We start from the raw sequence: 19,742 nt of genomic DNA on the forward strand, positions 1-19,742 counted from the left end.
ACAGGCAATTTTTAAATCAAGCTTGGATGTTTTTCTAAAAGATATGGTCTCTGAATTATTTTGGGGAAGCTCTAGGGCCTGTTTTATACAAGTGGTAAGACTAGGTGATCACAATGGCCCATTCTGATCTTCTTTACATCTATGAGATTTCACTCTAAATATCTATGGTGTGAGTAACATGCCTTCCCAACATTACACAACTACATTTACATTCTGTTAGGTTTTCTTTATTTTTTTTTTTAGTTCAAGAATTACACACTAGCCAACATTATTATTATATATTTACATGCTGAAACTGGCTGCAATAAGTTTAAATTCAAGAAAATATCTCTTATGTGCTACTCATTTACAATCATCATTTTACTACCTCATTTATCCCAGAGGTTAGCAGTCCTTTTGAGAAAGACATGAAGATCTGATGCAATGATATCCACTAGTATTTTGCGTTTTCTAGCCATTGGAAAATGTGCATTATGTGCATATAAGAAAGGCTACAAGGTCATTAGTAAGGCTGATGATTACTACATTATGAAGTAAATAGTACTAAGTAAAAAAGAGATAAATCAGAACTGTGCAAAGACAGTACTAACAGAACCATTTAAACACCCATGCAAATAAAAATGTGAAGGAAGTCAAATCATAGTCAGCTTGTTAGAATTACTTATGATTCAAATGTCCACATGATCTTTAACTCAATCCATACGATGGACCATAAACAATAAAGCCTGGCGAATATTTGTCACATGGCAGTAACAGTGCAAACATACAAAATGTTTATCAAATTGGAATAGATGACCTCATGACCGAGAGAAACATTAAAAAAAATAGTATGACAGTGTAGCTAAGATTTCCAACATTTCATATTCACTGTCAAAGCATTTACTAAAAATAAATAAATAATTTGATACATATAAATGTGTGTCTTGCATATTCTTGCAGAGATGATCTATTTCAATTAGAATTAATTAATGGATATTTAAAATGTTGTTATTTTTACAAAGTAGAATAGGGCAGTGGTTTTGATTAACATTCCATTTGCTCCTTAAAAATTTTGACAAAGTTCCTAGTGCATTTTGTTAAACTTTACCTTTGGTGTTAAGCAGTGACTTATTAGTTTTCCCTTTTTAAACAATTTCTGAAGTGAAGATTCTTTGGCTTTGGGGGACTATGCTATCTAATGACGGTCAAACAGGTTTTTATTTTAAAGTCTACTAATATATATATCATAAGAGAGACAGATTTCAGGAACAGATGCAGCAGACAGGCTTTCTGTAGCGAAATCATTATGGACTGAATTCTCCTTTACACTAATATCCCTTTACTTAACAGGCCAAAGTGGTGTAAAAGGGTCTCACTGTAAATGAGAATCAGGTCCTACCATCTTAATGTTGATCTGAGTACTGAGCGCTGAACTACAATCTTCTGTTGCTTTAATTTTTTAACCATACAAAAATAACCTGTTATGCAAGCAGTAACATTGTTGCAATGACAATTTTACACTACAGTACTTTCCTTGAATTTTTGTATTAAAACTCTTATCTCAAATCCAAATCTGTTTATGCAAAAGGGTGTTTAAATTACTCTGCTAGAGCACTGCAATTATTGTACTTAGTAAAAAAAAGTCACTAAACAATTACCTTATCTATTGACTGCTCATTTACAGCTTATTTAGTTATTTACATAATTTTAGGACATATTAACCTAAACCATAAATAGAATTAGCTTTTTGCCTTACCATAAAGTACAAATTAGAAGTTAAAAATGTTTAAGAAATCTGATAATATTTACACAAGTTCAGCTTAAATCATGGTTGCTCACATTATATGTTCTATGTACACATAGCAAAATGTTATGATCACTACTATTATAATATTGTACCCTGGACATCCCCGCCCTAAGTTATTTTTCTATAAATATTAATATTTTCTTTTTTCTTGGTATCAATAGGACTTTTTTGTTATTGAAAAGTTACTAGTGGACAGTGTTGTTACTAAAAAAAAGGAGAAGAAATAGGCAAGCAATGTGAGGAGTAGTCTAATTTCAGATGCAAGGAGGTACAGTACTATCATAAATGTCAAACTGTGCAATGCTTCATAAGAATTATATGCATTGATCTGCTGATATAGAAATGCCCAGTTACCCTGTATAGTAAGATTTTTTTTAATACATTAATTTGCTTTCTCAAAAAATTATTCATACTCTGGGTGATGATAGAAACAAAACTGTTATTAGCTTATTCCTTTAACACACCAACATATGAATATGTGTATTTATATAATGTGTATATAAACACATATGCATATATAGATATATATAAATATATTTGTCTATATACACATACACTTGGATAATGTTTAACATTTGTTTACTTCTCTTATGTTAAGTAGCGTGTTAATTATGGAATTGGAACATGGTTTAATATTTATAGTAAAAGTTATTTGACCTTTAATTTTAATGCACACTTTGCCTAAAATGAACAGGGTTTGTTCCCTCGGTATAAGACCACCCCCCTCACTTTCTCTATGCATTGTGCTTTTGTACCTGACAGATTTTATGTCCTTTGTATTAGAGTCTAAAAACTCTCTGAAGTATTCTGTAACATTATTTAAGACTCTGGTTCTCCCTCCCACCCCCGGGAACGATAAAGGAAATATTCAGAATGACATTGCTTGAGTCTTTCTTCCCAGTCATTAAACCACAATAGGATAGAAACGTAACATTCCTTATGCAAACACAGAAATATGTTGCATGAGTTTTCAGTTCTGAAAATGCATATTATACTTACTAGCAGTCATATACAGTTTATATTTACATATTGATCTCAAATATATCATTAATTAAAACTGTGCCATATTATAGTCATAATTTTCCCATGAATTTCACAAAGATGAAAAACACCTTAATTGCTGGCTGTTCTGCATAATGAAATAACAACATGTGTATTTCTAATTATATTACAAACATTATCTAAATTGTAACTTTAATATTTTAGTTAGTGGATCTAACAACAGTGAACAGGAGTGGAAGGGTTTGGAGTATTCTTTTTAGGTAAATTCTAAGGTAAAAGCTAGTCTGGTTGGTCTAATTTACTCAGAGGGTAGTACACATGATAAAAAGCACAGCTGTTGTATGCTGGCGTAATTTATCACTTTTGTCACAAATGTCCCAAGAAGAGGAGGTAATGACTCACACTCCCTTGGTTCTGGTTCTTCCATGCCAGGGTCTTGTCAGTTATCCTCCCCTACACTACCCCCACCACCCAGCCTATTCATATCACAGTGTTTAGCTTTAGTACAAAATTATACCAATCCACATTTGGAAGGGTTTTCCAAAAGTTTTTGTACATGACATTAGTAGCCAAAAGGAAATTAAAGTGCTCCTTCCTCCTATTGATACATCCTTCCCAGTGACACCTGAGCAGAAACCAGACATTTTCTCTTACCTGACAAATAGCAACATTAGAGAGTATTATGGCTTGTACTATATCTTCAGATAAATTAATATGCAACACTAGGATCTGATCTCCATGGTTTTGACTACAGCTGACTTGCTAAACCAGTGCAGAGAGTAAACATACTCTCTATTAGGTTTTATATTTGAGGCATATCTACCATTTGTGTACACTGTGCTCCCTGTATTTAAACTATGCTTCTGTGAAACACAAGTGTTAAAGGCTCTTAGTGCATTGAATGAAAACTGTGAGTATAAGACAGCATTGGGTTATCACAAAGGGTGCCATATATAAAAATAGACTTCTAAGACTGTTACCAATTTGTGGTGTGGATCCTTTCCCGAGAAGTTAGGATGAGTTTGCATGCATGATTCATAGAAGTTCAAACTTCAAATGCAGCTACAAAAGCACATTGTTCTGGTTTCTGAAATGCACTGAGAACTCATGTGTGATTAGCCATGGAAAGGCTAATCACATGGTCAAAAGCTTGAATATACATGCAGTTCAAGGTTTGACCAAAGAGGCAGTACTGAGTACCCACCATTCCCCTAAAAAAGAGAGTTGTGGGTACTCAGTGCATCTAATTTTCAGGTTCTTTCCCAATAACATTCAAAGCTATTTTTTCTCTCTTTCTGAAGCAGAAACCCATGGTAATGTGGAATAAAAGTAAAAAATAATGGTGTAAACTTGGCCTATTAATCCTCAAAGCAGTTTTCCTATAATCATTTGTCTCTCCTAACCCTTCTCCACAGAAATTTCCATGAGATACTACTACTTTTTTAAAGGAGAGAAAAAAAATCTGCTTTTTATGAAAAATGTTAAGGAATCATTCTTAAAAGGACTGGCAATTGAATCCTTAAATATGGAAAACATAGCTGTAAATTTTCCTCTGCTATATCAGAAATACTACTATTCAGAGCATGCTGGAATTTGTGGTTCTTTAAGAAATCTGTATATAGCTGAGAGGTAGCATAGTTACAACAGGATATGTCTACTGCTATCGTAACTATTTTTCGTTGAAGAGCAGAGTGAATAGTTCTGTAGAAGTCATTAGAAGTTGGTGATTTTTCTTACCACAGTTGTCAATTTTTATTTTTCATTAAATGAGCACATTTTCTAACTTGCCTGACCCTTTAGGAATAGTTCTCCTATAAAAAAAAAATTACATGGAAGGAAAAACAAGAGGATACTATTTTCTTTTAAATAAAAATCTCCCACATTTTCTAAGGCAAAATTGAATTTTGCCAGTTTTTAAAGGAAGCCATTAGACCTTCTAAAGCAGGAAACACTGAAAAGCTTAGTTAATCTGTTAAAGGCATGCCTACCAAATTGTTCCCTTTATAATATCTTATTAAATTAAATTAAACAAACAAACAAACAAATGCATGGCACGGTCTGGAGAAAATATCCTATCTGTAAATTTTCTATTGAAGTTACAAAAATGGAAACTTTCTGAAATCTGAATTCTTCAAACAGCTAACATATTAATTCCTGTAACTGTCTGCTCTCTCAATAACTTTTAAATTGGACGTTAGATTCTGAATATAAAGGCATTCTCAGGTGTAAAGCACGGAAGCCTACAAACCTGAAAAAAACCACTCAATTCCATATGAATCTTTTGGACTCATACAGGGACATTGACTGACAACATTCATTTGTACAATATGATTCTAGCCTTCCTTTTCTTTGGGGCTGCATTCTTGAATGGTTGCCACTTGTCTCCCCTTTTCTATCCTAAAAGGGCAGGGCACCAATGGTTTCCATTAGCCGTCTGTAAAGTTACTATTTGGCCAACCAACATTTGGCACTTTGAACAAATGATTCCATCTCCCAGGAACTGAGCACATCAACATGTCCACCATTTAGGTCATGATAGGTTGGTCCATCTCTAAATCTGATTTCCACATTCCCCCACATATCAAAAGTGCAATGAATTGTAACCATGACCTTATGCCAACTCTTTAAAATCCAAAACAAAACTAGTATTACTTGCTTAAGTTTCTGTGCAAACTCCTAACCCGCTCATAATATCAGTCAAAGATTTAGTCTTTCAATAAAAATTAGCAATTACCTGACTACTGCTCAGAAATCTTTGACCATCATCATCATGAAGGTGAGATGATAGGCACTACTTGTTTGAGTTTACACATTTAGAAGATAAGTGTATATGTTTCATAAGCATGATAGCATCTTAGTACACTCTTTAATCAAGTATAGATGCATATGTACTCGATGTGCAATTTCAAAGAAATGACACATTCTGCTGTTAAAACTCAAACCTGTCTCCCAAATTTCCCTTTTTTATAGTTTAAGTTTTTAAACTCATATATATGAGTGTTGAAAAAAAATGATTGAATGGAATTTTGCTTTCACTCTTCATATACACCAACATTTTTAAAAGGGGGAACATGTTTCTACTGTAACTAAGAATGTGTTTATGACTTAGCAGAAGCAACTGAAACATTATAAAACAGACCGTAGAGTGGGCCAGCAACTAAGGTGTTTTAAAGTAACTTTTGTCCTGAATAGAATTTTTCTAAGTCCCACTTTTGGCTGTACAACCAATTTGGAGAGAAATCCAGTTCTTGCTTTCTGTGTGGCTTTGTTTTTTAGTTCACATAGTAAAGCCAATAGACAATATTGAAGAAGGAAAAAACAACAGGGAAGAATATGCGTGACCATCGATCTATGGCATTTACATCAGTCAAGTCAGGGATGTTAATTTTCAGTTGAGAGGCACGTCTCCGTAGCCTACTTTTCTTTTGTGCCACATGTCGCTCCAGGGCATTGCGTCCAAAGCTGTGTCTGGGCAAGCCAGCTTTCCGGTACTGGATGCTTGAAGTATCGTAGGCCAGCATAGTGCTTCTAGGGTCCCCAAGCCCCATAACAGCCTCGGAGGCAGCCATCTCATTTTTAATTTCAAGTGTGCTCAACAAAATGTTTTCATGTGGATCCATCTGCAAGATATAAGAAGGCAGCTTTAGCATGGGGGAACGAAAAGCCCAATCAGTTGTAAACTGAGATCACATTGACAAAGGTTGGACCTAACAATACCAATCCACTTGATTCCTATCTATCGAAAAAACTTCTACTCCTGTCCTTTAAATACAACCATTACAGTTTTTACTGTCATTCCTTTGTAAATGATAATAGTAATAAGGCCTGTCCTGTATGTCTGAACAGATAATATTTGCTGGATCCCAGATTTTAAGAGCAGAGGCCATACACAGTTATGACCCAGCGTCAGTGGCCACATCCTAATCTCACATGTCTAGCACAAACCTCCATGCATCTTGAAAAAGTATGGTACTGCCCTTGTGCACACATATCTGGGTTTAATATAGTGCTAGGAGTTTTTTGGTTTTGGTTTTTCTTTTAACATGAAATGCAGCCTCTGCTTTGACAAAACCTCCAAATGTGCACGACAGAGGTGAATTCAGTGGTGCTATACATGAATGCTGGAGCATGCCCATGAGGATAAAGCAAACATGATTTGCTCCCTCAAGATACTCAGCAGTTTTGTAAGAAGATCACATAAGAAATCTTGAAATTCTAACACAACCACTGGCGACTGGGAGAGAAAATATGGACATGCTCTATATTATACCTATAGGCAGTCTCCACTCTCCAGTGCTCATGATCTTCATAAGCACAGTGCATGTTGGGTCATCTCATCAGACCAGAGCACTGGCAACAGCACAGGGCTGAATTTTAGAGGCAAGAAAAAAAATGCATTTATTTCAGAGTGTAATCACATTAAATTTAATTGCACATTTGTTTCAATATGTGGTTACTAACTTTTTAAAAAAAATTAATAACTCAAACAAGGCAATTCAATGAAAAAAGTATTCAGTGAAAAAAGCATTAATGCAATGTTATGATTAAAAGCCTGAATACACAAAAGTCAGGGCATTCAAAGTTACGGGACTAAATTCTACTCTAGTGTAAATCTGGAATGCAACAGTGGCCCTTAAAACTTTTCCATTTTTAAAAAAAATAAATATATAAGCTTACCTAAATCTTTGTACTTTTCCCTACAATTCCCCATGTAGTTATCACAAGAAATATTTTGAATTATGGAAATACTGAGGTTAACTAACAGCAAATACTAGATAATTAATTAGGAAAAATGACGAGTTACAAGCCCTTTTGAAAGTTTCATTTTCCATATTGTCTAATCCAGATATGAGGGGTGAAAATCTGACCCTACTGAAGTCAATGGGAGATTTGTCATTCACCCCAATAGGGCCAGGATTTCACCCAAGAGGTTTAACAAAGGTCAGGCCTTGGGTTACTTTGGCTTAAAAAGGAAGCTAGACATCTGTACATTTATAAGAATCTACCATAGGAATGACTTTGGTTTAAACAAATTTGGCCACAGCTGAAGTTCTTTGAGACTGAACTGAATCTGAACAGTTTATCTACCCTCTGGCTGCACTGATATCAGCCCACAAGGTGTTCTTTAGAGAACATTATAGAATATACTTTGTATGAAAATACAAATACAAGTTTTATTATAGTCAAATAGACTTGGAACTTGACATGCTACAGTAAACAGCTAAGAACTTTTCTCCACTTAACTATTTATTTCTTTTGCACTGTGTCTTGTATGGCTGCTGTTGATATGTCATTAAGATCACTGAAATGTTAGCCTGCACCTAGCAAATGTGGCAGCACAGCAAGCTGCTGCATTTAGTATCACTAAACAGAAAGGAAGTAGTTGCAAGAATATATTTTGTTTTAGAACCTTTATTTATTTAAAATTCTAAACTAGTCTCTGGGGATAGGTGTCTTCTTCTGCACATATCACGTTTGTCTACCATGACAGCTGGAAAAGAGGTTTTGCAAAACCTCAACAACTTTTCTGAAGAAAAACAGAAGTAACCCCGAACACATTAAATTAGTGTTGGGCGAACCTCCAAATGGCTGAATGCTCAGATAAGCACACAAAAGTTCGCATGAGTATCCAGAACTAATCTGACCTTCCCACACCTGGAACATTTTTTGAACATCTCACAAGAATAGTAATTTTCCCGGTATTTCAGATCTTTCACTTCCAATCCAGGAAGCACAGAGGGATGTGAAAATGAAAAATAATAAAAAATATTAACCTAACTTTTGATCCTCAAAAAAGGTTCACTGTGAGATTAGAGTGAGGAATGTCATTTGAATTTACCAGGTTCGCCCAGCCCTAAATAAAATGTACAGGTACATTTGTTACTACATAGATGTTTGAGATAGAATGATAATGAATCATGTTTACTGTACACAGCACGATCCCAAAGCGCTTTACAAACTTTAGAAAGAAGAATCACTTCACAAGCCAGTGAAATGCAATCACCTGTCAGGTGAAATGTGGTGACTGTCTATCAGTGCAGAACAACACACTTTATTTTAATACAGGAAATGAAGAATGCTGTAGCCAATTGAAACTATGGGGTGGGTGGGTGGTGGTGGGAAGGTCAAATAAGCAGAACATAATTACACAAATTGAAATTTGGCCAGGAGGCTTGGGGTTGCGGTGCCTACTCCTACAAAAAGTGCCATGGGATCTTTAATGACCATAAATGGTCAGGACCTCAATTTTAAGTCTCTAAGGATAAAAACATTTAAAAAACAATGAAAGATACCTTTGTTGAATACATTTCTGGACAATGATATGTGCCAATTATTCTTCTGTCCTGTAAGTTAATAAAATCAAGACCAGTTTCCTTAGAGATAAGGTAGCTGTTATCTTTCAGTAAAAATTAATGCACTATAGGGTATTAATAGGATATGCATTTTTAATTAAAGGTACAGGGCCCTCTAAGCCAACAGCCAGCATAAGTATATTCTGGCTTTAGAGGTGCTATTACTGCCTTGGCCCTGCCACTGTAGGTAACAAATTAGTGACGTAAATGCATTTTTTCTGACTGGTCATTCTGACCCAGGAAGATATGATGATATGAAAAGAATCATAGAAATTATTTTTGGGGGAAGTGGGCATACAAGTGGTTTCAAAGGTGGTAGCAGAAGGTTAAAAAAAATCTTTTGGTGCTGAATGATTGTTCAACCATACAACAGGACTCCTTATGGTGAACAGAGTTCAAACATAACGGAGAAATTCCCAGGGGAGGAGGGAGGGAAGAAAGGAGGATGGGAAGATGATGAAAAAAGTAGCAGTAAAAACTATGGAAATAAAAGGTGAATTCAGAAGTGGAAAAGTGGTGCCTAGAGCACAGCACACATGCAGGAGTTTTCATCACCAGTCTAATAAGGAGGATGGCAAAATAAATGGCATAAATGGTATTCATAGTAGGTCTAGGTCGAGCTGAGAAAAAATGACCCTGGAGCCCTATAAGAAGGTTACTGATCTTTTCTGATGGCCTCCCAAACAAAAGAAATACACAGAGAAGAGAGTGTTTAAATGTTATCATTGTATGTTCTCCCTGCTACACAGAAACTCCAAAATGATGGCTATCTAAAGGAATTCCTGTTACACTTATTAATTATCCAATGTAAAATATCTTAAATGTACAACTTCTACATTCATTCTCATGGGTATATAAATTTAGGAGGATTCACTTCCACAAACAAACAATCACTCTTCTCTCTAGATGCTGGTAGGGAATCAGTAACTTGGTTTTGGAGTATTATCTCCTGCTGTATTCAACATTTATTTATCCCTGTAATGGATAACTTAGCCATTCAAAACACATAATATCATTGACATCTTTACTTTCTGGTATTCAAACAAAATTCTTGTTTAATCTATATAGTATAGATACTTGCAGATACGGATTGTTCATTTTAAAGACAGGGTGGCACAGAAGAAATGTATAAGATAGATATGATGGCTGGTATTTCAGTGAAATCTGGGTGAAACAAGAACATAGGTGAGAAATGCATAGAAATTATGTACAATTTCATTAGGTAAGGGTATGCCCTGCCAAATTTGCCAAAGCCAAATTGGTCCACTCTGCCAGGACAGGAAAAGTAAAATTACCTAATTTGTTCAGAAGTTTATTTGTCTTTCTAATTTCACTGTAGAAAATATTCAAAAAAATTTAATGGTTTACAAATGGCAGCCAAACTATATGTAGTTGTTCTGGAGTGGTAAATGTGCTTCTAAAACTAACTGTATATGCACTTCAAAATGCATGTAAATATTTCAAAATCTCCAAATATGGACCTGTGCCACTAAATATGCACATGGGTGTTTGTGCCCCCATAGAAGAAAGCGAGCTTTACTTTCAGAACTATAGCAATTGTTCAGAAAGAAACCTGACACTAGGCAAAGCTCTCCTGGGTTCAGATTTTGTAACAACTTGAAAAGTGAGAAGTTCATAGACTTTGCAGTTAACCTGAGGTGAGATGTGAGCAAACATGGGCTGAGTTATGATTTCAGGTGATTTTGTTAGATTTTAGGGCAAGATGGAAATTCAACAAAACTCTACAGAGTCAGTAGTGATTTCCTTCAGGTTCTTGGGTTTATCTAAACCCTAAAACTCAAAGTAAATCAATGGGGTTTAACTCACACTGATAGGAAACTTTGAAAATAAACTGAAAAAAACATGTGAACCAAGACTGCTGAGCTTTACGCATCTCTAATTACTTGCACCAAAATTCCCAGGGGCCTAATTTCACCAATGGGGGTTAAAAAAAGAAAACTCAGCAAACTCCATAATTTCACATTTCCACACAACATCTACATTCCAGACCTGACTATGTTCCTTCAGGGTTTGAGCCAAAGCCCACTGAAGTCAATGGAAAGACTCATTAATTTCAAAGGGTTTTGAATCAGAAGTTGAATTTGCTCCATGGCTTACAATGTGGAGGACACTGTTGGAAAAGGCCAGAGATGTGATTCTTGGTCTCCTTATATCCAGTCTTGGTCCCTAGACTCTAGTTTACAGCAGCCATTTTGTAATACCAGTTATCCTTACCTATTTCCAGGAGTAAATAGACACAGGCACCTGAACCATCCAGTGGAGAGAAGGATGAGGAGCAGTCTATATAGATACAATTTCTCCCTCCCTACTTTTAGCCAGGGAAAGTTTAGCCCTACCTTATCCCCTAGCAGAATGGGAGGGACTAGGCATATAAACAAAACCTTTACATTGTGTGTTCAATCTCCATATAGCAGCTTTAGGTGACTGTAACCTGCAACTAAATCTCTGAATCAGGAAACCATCCCAATTCAGGACAGCACTGAAGCAGATGCTTAATTTTAAGGGGTCTTAAGCACATTATTAAAGTTAAGCATAGACTTAAGTGCTTTCCTGAATCGGGGCTTAAAATATTACCCTTCGCCCCTTAATCTACAGTAGTAATGTGTGTAATAGTTGTTAGGTATTATGAATCCTCAGGTGAAGGAAGAAAGATTCATTGGGAGAAGGAAGGAATTTTACAAGGCAAAGCAGGTAAGACAAGACAGGAATGAACGGACATATAGGAAAACAATAGTGAATGTATTTCAGCTATCTCAAAGGAATAAGCTTACACACACACACACACACCCACACCCACACACCAAACAGTCCTTTTTAAAAATCTCTGTAATGATATTTGGCAAGTTAAATACCTATTATTACCAAATACACATTGTTTAAGCTACACTGCAATTTAGAAACCTAAAAAAAAAAAAAAAGAAAAAGTATGCATTTGAAAAATGTTATTAGAACTCCATTGATCGTATTTAAGGGCAATCACCACCTCTTTAAGAAATCTGAGTGCAGAGAAAATGGGATGTCGGTAAAAATTTGACATCACAAACCACCATAATTGAAGTGGAAAAAAATTTCATTCTAACCTGTATTGGTTGTAGCTTAAAGCAAACAAAAAAACCTGTGAACCAAATTTTCTCAAATGTGCATACAGCATAGACATTTTTTTTTCCCCGATTGGAAACTAATCTGAAGGTTCTGAAGTTTAAAATTGGACCTGTCTGAACTATCAATTTTTTTTTTAAATGGGACACTTTTTTGTGTGCTGGGGGAGGGAAGGAAACAAACCTTTATCTGAAGTAATATATAAGGAAGCTTTTGAGTAGAGCTGACTGAAAATTTTAAAATTTCAAAATAATGAAAATTTTTAGCAGAACTATAAAAATGTTGAGAAATTTAGGACGTAGTGAAGAAAAGGGATTTTAAGTCCTTTACTAGGCCATTCATCTAGTCACTGGATGCCTTCCCTATGGAGTACCTGCACTGGACATCTGCCCTACACTTACAAATTAAGTTGTGACATATAGCCTACCACCTTTTCTTCTTCCTGACACCCACTGTGGGGAAGGCGAAAAACCTCACTCCACCGAAGCCGATCTGGCGGTGAGGGAAAATTTCCTTCCCAGTCCCCCTAAAAAGGAGCGACTAGCACAATGCCCACAGTATATCCTAACTCAACCTGATATTAGCCATCTCTCGGGGAGGGAGGGCGGCTGCTACCTTGCCTGCTGTGTGGAAAAAGGGCTTCCAACACCCAGGGCCTTCTGATCTCAGATTCCTGAGGAGTGAGTCAGCACCACAAATCTGACCACTGATCACCTTTTGCAGCAGTTTCTGACCTCCTCCCTACCGCCGCATAAAAGCACCGCTGCCTTCCTTCAGCAAGCCCAGACAATGTTCCCTGCCTCCGCTTCAGGTGCGGTGTGGTCATTCTCACTCTTTTTGGGAGATCATCACACATCTTATTCGAATCACATTTACATAGGTCTACCTTTTGGGAGGATCATACAAAAATGCTTTTGTTGTGAGGGAAATCTTTGCAGTTCATTTTTAAGTGGCAGATTAATTGAATACAACATTACCCTAGACAATAATTTAAGAGCAAAAAATTTATTTCCTTTAAAAAAAAATGAAGTCTAATTGACAATATAAGCCTGGGGAGGAGGGAGTGAGAAACATTTCAGATGATGATTAGCTGTGAGGCTTATGACTTAACTAAGACAGAAATAAGCTGATGAACAGGAAGCATGTGCAAAAATGTATCATGTATGTTTTCAGTATCTTAAAGATATTTGTTTTTTTCTTGCATATTGAAATGATTTTTGTACATAAGGCAAAACTCTCACAGACTTCCTCTCAGTAGGGTCTACACGAGTGGGATCCTACTATTAATTAAGCTTATGAAGTACCTCAACATGAGGAGCATGCACCAAAAGCCACTACAGAAAGAGCGCCAAATGGCTTATCTCCAAACATTTATAACTGAAATCCTCTATTGCAGCTCTTTGAATGTTTCCTGAAAAGCCAAATATGCTGGAAATACTGGATTGTTATCACAACTGGTGGTAGCAATTTGAAAAGATAGACACAAAGATCTTACGCTATCAATTGGCAATAGTTCTGTTTTTGATACACAAGCTAGACAGTCAACATAATGCTAATAAGTTTTGGCATATCTAGCCCATTCTCAAAACAAACTGCTGTAAAATGCAGACAAAATACTTTTCCAACATGAAGTCAAGTCAAATATATGAAGCCTTAAGGGGCAAGCACTCAGGCACAGGGGGATGTTTAATCACAACTTGGAAGATAAGAAACTGGAGAGAAGATTGCATGGCATGTTCCATTCATCTTCATACAACATAGTTGCTTGGATGCAGGTTAAACTTCAGGATTTTGGAGTGTGTCAGAATTATGATTCTTTGACCCCCAACTCAAAGCTTAAGGGAGGAACAGGTGTCACTGGCCTTAAGAAGCAGTGGCAAATACTATGAATAAGAAATGGGGTGAAATTTCTCTCGACTCCAGCAGGACCAGAATTTCATTCATGATTATGGAGAATTATTTGCAAATTTCTAGCCACAGGAAAATGTTTATATTTTTGAAGGTTATCTTCACAACAAAGGAGCTAGAAATGTCTTTGTAAACAAAAATTAAAGAAAATGAATAAAGGAGTAATTTCAAGGTCAGAAAAACTGGCTGTGGGCTTCACTGATCGTTTGGTATCATTAAAATTAGCAGTGCTCTGTTGTAAAGTAATTAGAAAAGCTCCTCTATCATTTACTTTGTTAGAATTAGAACATAATGTGTGGCTTACCTGTACCTTGATATTCTAGTTTTAGGGCATGTTTGGGGGAAATATGCACGACAAGAACAGAATGAGGGTTTCTGTTGCAGAAGAAATAGAGGCATTTTAGGCTTTTTTCCAAGTAAAATTCTGCATGGATGTCAAAAATATCCAAGTACATTATATATTTAGATTTATACATACACTCATTCTAAAGTAGGTAAAGAAAGGGAACACACTGTTTTGCCCCATTTTGCCATTTTCAGTTGGAAATTTGAATTTTTTTTATGTTCAGATTAGTTATAACACACACACTAATGTATATAGCCTCTCTGCAAATTCCAGAAAATGCAAATTATCAACAAAAAATAGGGTGGGAAAAAATTTTTTTGGTGGATATTTTCTTCTGTTTATTTACCAGCTTGTGTGTAGGTGCATTTATATATTGTATATCTATAAATGACAGTGTATTGAAAACATTTGCATGCGTGCACACACACAGAGCACGTGTAACATAGGATTCTATAGCAACATCTTCACTCCAGGTATTTTAAGAACATATTGGGTTTAATCCCAGAAAAACAAACAAAATTTTTATGTCTTGGAAAAAAGTGTAAAATGACTAACAGTTTATTAGACAACTGTCACCCTCAATTATTATGTACAGGGGTATCAATATTTTCAATTTGCATCTGGAAAACACCTGGGTTATTCAGGTCATCCCAAATGAGTGCTGATAAAATTGTTATGCCACACCACACTATATATTTGGCATATGTGATATGGTACAAAAACCTATTTTACAAATGTTTTTTAAATTGTTTGGCTTTTGGAATTTTCTTTTGTAGCCCTCTTGTTGTAAAGCCATGTGCTTAAGTTACCATGAGTCCCAGTCTATAGGGCTCAGAGGGAGCCATGCTGCCTCTAAAAATGACCTAAAGTATTTTTTTTTTAGTTTAAAAGTTCTACACCTTTATTGTCTGATAACTCAGAACTTTATGTAGCAAGAAGCAAGGAAAATTCTCCCATTTCCAAAGGTAATGTTTTCTGTTTCTAGCCCTGCAGGAACCTGAGATAATGGAGGAGGGAGTGGTCAGAGGGTGAGTCTGAAACAATTTTACCTGGAAAAGTAGCTTTTCTGTAGTTTCCCCCAGGGGAGACTGAAGGTAGCCTTGGCTGTGAAGTCTCTGGCAGTTAGGGAACTGAAGCCCATTTTGGTATCAGAGCCAGCGTGGGAGTAGAGGGCCTTTATGTGGAGGGACTCTGGACCCATCAGGTTTGAGAGTAGGCCCCGCCATATTTACTGGGAGAGAGGAAGGTAAAGCACATTCCCTCTGCCTCCATTCTGACTGCATGTTGCAAGGTAATCTCCTTGAAGAAATCCCTATGGACATTTCAGCCACTTCAGTGAAAAAAAGTCACATCCAGTGACTTTTCAAGGCAGGTGGTGGGGACTGAGGAGAGACCGAGGATGATCTGGCCCTTTGTGTTTCAATATAACAGGTAACCTTAATGCTGCATTAATGTAGCTGTTTGTCCTGTTTCAGACTGATTTCACGATAATATATTTAAAACTGGGAAGTAAGAAATAAAAGAGAAATAATATAAAGAGTTTAAAAAACCCAACTTTTCAGCCTACTCTCACCTCTAGCCTGGCGACTCTTATTTGGGAACCTGCTTCCATTTTTTTTTCCTGTCCATTTAAAGAATTCTGTGTGAGCCAACAATTAAAAGTGCAGCAGTTCCCAAAAGAATGTCTGGCAACTTTAAGCTTCTGGGTGAATTTAACCTTTATAGCACAGGGTTGGTTTTTTTACCCCCTCCCATTTAATATAATACCACTTTGGAGCAAGGACTGTCTTTTTGTTCTGTGTTTGTACAGTGCCTAGCACAACGGGGTCCGCCGGATTTACAGCTTACGTGCCCATAGGCACAACAACATCTTCAGCGCCCCCCTGGCCTACAGCTGAATTTCATGTTTTCTGTAAAAAATGAAACTTTAACCCACTTTTAACTTTTAGGTGCCTCTGGAATGCTGGCGCCCCTAGGCACGTGCCTACTGTGCCTAACTGGAAATCTGGCCCTGACTGGAAGACCTAGATGTTACAATAATACAAATAATAAATAATAATAATACACATGCAGAATAGGTCAACATGGAATATTGCAATGTGAGTGCATATTAAGGCCCTCCTGAGAATCAGTACTTTCCACTACTGAAAATCATAGAATTGTAGGACTGGAAGGGACCTCGATAGAACATCTAGTCTAGTTCCCTGCACTCACAGCAAGACTAAATATTATCTAGAACATCCCTGACAGGTGTTTGTCTAACCTGCCCATAAAAAGTCTCCAATGATGGACATTCCACAGCTGCCCCAGGCAATTTATTCTAGTGTTTAACTACCCTAACAGGTAGGAAGTTTTTTCTAATGTCCGACCTAAACTGCTCAGGCTCCAGTTTAAGCCCATTGCTTCTTGTCCTATCATTATTAAGGAGAACAATTTTCTCCCTCCTCCTTGTAACCTTTTGTGTACTTGAAAAAAGAGTTACCTTTTTCATAACTGGAGGTCTTCGAGATGTGTTGTTCATGTCCATTCAACTTAGGTGTATGTGCTTGCCACATGCACCGGTGCCGGAAGTTTTTCCCTCAGCAGTATCCATAGAGGACTGGCTCTGGCGCCCCCTAGAGTGGTGTGGTATAAGGGGCGCTGCCGGTTCTCCCCCCACTCAGTTCCTTCTTGCTGGAAACTCCAACAATGGGGAAGGAGGGCGGTTGTGGAATGGTCATGAGCAATAAGAGCAACACCTTTTCCGTAACTGGTGTTCTTCAAGATGTAGCTGTTTTTTCTTCTTGTTCTTCTTCGAATGATTGCTCATATCCATTCAACTTAGGTGAATCCCAAATAGTACCCCTCAGAGGTCCCTGGAGCGGTACTGTGGTCTCGGAGATACTGTGTGCTAGGACCGGTACTCCTGCTGGGGGGGAGCGTCCCTCCAAAGGTCTGTGCCCAGTGACTGGCTAGCTGCACCTCAAGCCTCTCTGCCCATGCCCAAGGTCAGGGACCAAATGGGGCTGAGCTGCATCTGCCTATTGCAGTCAGATGTGTGGCAGTTACGGGGAACGGTGTTGCTGAGGTGGGGACCGAAGCAGTTTGAATGCGGATTTACCCTGTGACTGCGGGAACCGGTATGGGTGGCACCGGGAGGGACATGATCTCCTCCGCCGCCTGCAGGGCCTCCAGCGTGGACGGCACCCGAAGCTGATGGAGGACTCTGCCGCTATCCAAGGTGTGGGTTGGGCTACATCGCTCCAACAGAGCTTGGGCCCGAGATCCAGGCATGGGTGAAGAGTTGCCCGGCACGGGACCTTGTTCAGACCCAGTATTATCCTTTCCCTTGCGGGACGTTGGAGACCGGCCTCGTCCTGCTTTCTTGGGCTTCTTCATCAGAGCTATGGATGGGGACTGGTGCTGGCCGGTGCGCGGTCTTGGTGGGGCACTGCGTATTGAAGTCATGGTACTCAGCGCCAAGTTGGAGCGTTGCTCTGGTGCTGACTCCATAAGGAGAGCTCTTAAATGAATATTGTGCTCCTTCTTAGTCCTTGGCTTGAAGGACTTTCAAATTTTGCACTTCTCACTACTATGTCCTTTGCCCAAGCAATGCAAACAACTGCTGTGTGGATCACTAACGAGCATAGGCCTCTTGCAGCAATCACAGGGCTGAAAGCCTGGGGATCGGGGCATGCCCCATCCTGAGGCAAAGTCCCATTCGGGACCTACAAAGTCTCTAACTATAGCTAAAGGATTTATAAACACTAAGAAAACTATATACAATATAATACAGGAGATAACTAGCTTGTACAGACGAGCAGCTACAGCACTAGCTGAAGCAGCAACAGTTCCAGCACCGTCACTGGTGGCAAGAAGGAACTGATGGTGGAGGGAACCGGGGAGCCCTATATACCGCAGCATGTGTACGCCACTCCAGGGAGCTGGAGGGATACTGCTGAGGGAAAAAACTTCCGGCACGGGTGCATGTGGCGAGCACACACACCTAAGTTGAATGGACATGAGCCATCACTTGAAGAAGAACTATCATCATGTCCCCTCTCAGCCTTCTCTTCTCCAGACTAAACAAACCCATTTTTAAAAATCTTTCCTCATAGGTCATGTTTTTTAGACTTTTAATAATTTTTGTTGCTCTTTGCTGGGCTTTCTCCAAATTGTCCACATGTTTCCTGAAACATGGTGCCCAGAACTGGACACAGGACTCCAGTTGAGGCTTAATCAGTGCAGAGTAGAGGGGAAGAATTACTTCTTGTGTCTTGCTTACAACACTCCTGAAGGCAAGGTAGCAATCATTTCCACTATTTTGAAAATAAGGGAAATAACTCAGGACTGAGATCCGAGACAGCAATTTTGTTTCTCAAACAGTGTTGAGGAGTTAACTGCCTCTGTCTAGTAGAACTTACAAAAATATAGACAAGGTGTTAAACTGCTTTTGTATCTTTTACAAGAGCACAAGACACTCAAAATACATAGTTATTTGGTGGGGAAAACTTGCAAAAGATGGACTCAAAAATGTCAAATCTCTCTCTCATCAAAACTACGTATAGGTAAATCCCAGTTATCCTAATGCACATGACCTGAATTTTGGATTCCTTGAAATATATTTCTCTCTCTCAATTAAAATAATAATAAAAACCTTAAAAATACTCAAAACAAATTTATCAAAAAATCAGATTTTCTAAAGGTTTCAGACATCACTGAGTCATGAGGATAATAAGTTTGCATGTGGTATTCTTGTACATCTTTATGATGATAATATTAATGGTCCTTGCTTCAGCCAATAACCTCAACATTCTTATGCACAGTACCCTGAAAGGAAGGTTTACTATATTGATTTTAAAGAGGTGCAAATGACTTGTTCAAGGTCACAAGGCTGAAGTCTTTAGTAGGACCAGGCAGAATCTAGCAGTGTGGTTTCCAGTCCCTTCCCTATTGTAACTAGGCAAAGGTCCCCCTATGTTTTATTTGCAATAAGCTTGATATGCCAAAAGTTCTTACACTTGACTGTATTAGCGTTTTGTTTGGCATAGTTGTGTCTGCTGTAACAAAATCTGAAATACAAATATGAAATGCATAAGAATTATCCGGGCTAGTTTCTTAATTTAGGGTCAGTGTTGAATGACAGGTTCTTAGATGATGTAAGTAGCCTGATGTGCCTTAAACAAGTAGAGTGTCTGCACACTGTTCTTAAATGAATTAAAGATGGCATTGGGAGGATCACAGCCCC

The 19,742-nt window shown here is 37.7% G+C and overlaps 1 protein-coding gene across 10 annotated transcripts in view; it reads right to left on the reverse strand.

Annotated features, from left to right (window-relative positions):
- Positions 1–211: 211 nt before the first annotated feature.
- Positions 212–19,742, reverse strand: part of GABRB2 (gamma-aminobutyric acid type A receptor subunit beta2) — a 308,782-nt gene continuing 289,251 nt past the window's right edge. For 5 of the 10 annotated variants that reach the window (XM_073355894.1, XM_073355893.1, XM_073355895.1 and 2 more), the window contains 2 exons: positions 9,082–9,132; positions 212–6,408 (listed from right to left, as the gene is read on the reverse strand). In XM_073355894.1, the coding sequence (XP_073211995.1) occupies positions 6,061–6,408; positions 9,082–9,132 (399 nt within the window). In that variant the 3' untranslated portion in view covers positions 212–6,060. Of the gene's footprint in view, positions 6,409–7,097; positions 7,156–9,081; positions 9,133–12,975; positions 13,148–19,742 lie in introns of those variants that run through there. The other 5 variants (XM_073355896.1, XM_073355901.1, XM_073355900.1 and 2 more) reach the window with 4 other exon arrangements.

Source organism: Lepidochelys kempii, chromosome 8, assembly GCF_965140265.1.
Source record: "Lepidochelys kempii isolate rLepKem1 chromosome 8, rLepKem1.hap2, whole genome shotgun sequence".
In the NCBI taxonomy this organism is placed as follows: domain Eukaryota; kingdom Metazoa; phylum Chordata; order Testudines; family Cheloniidae; genus Lepidochelys; species Lepidochelys kempii.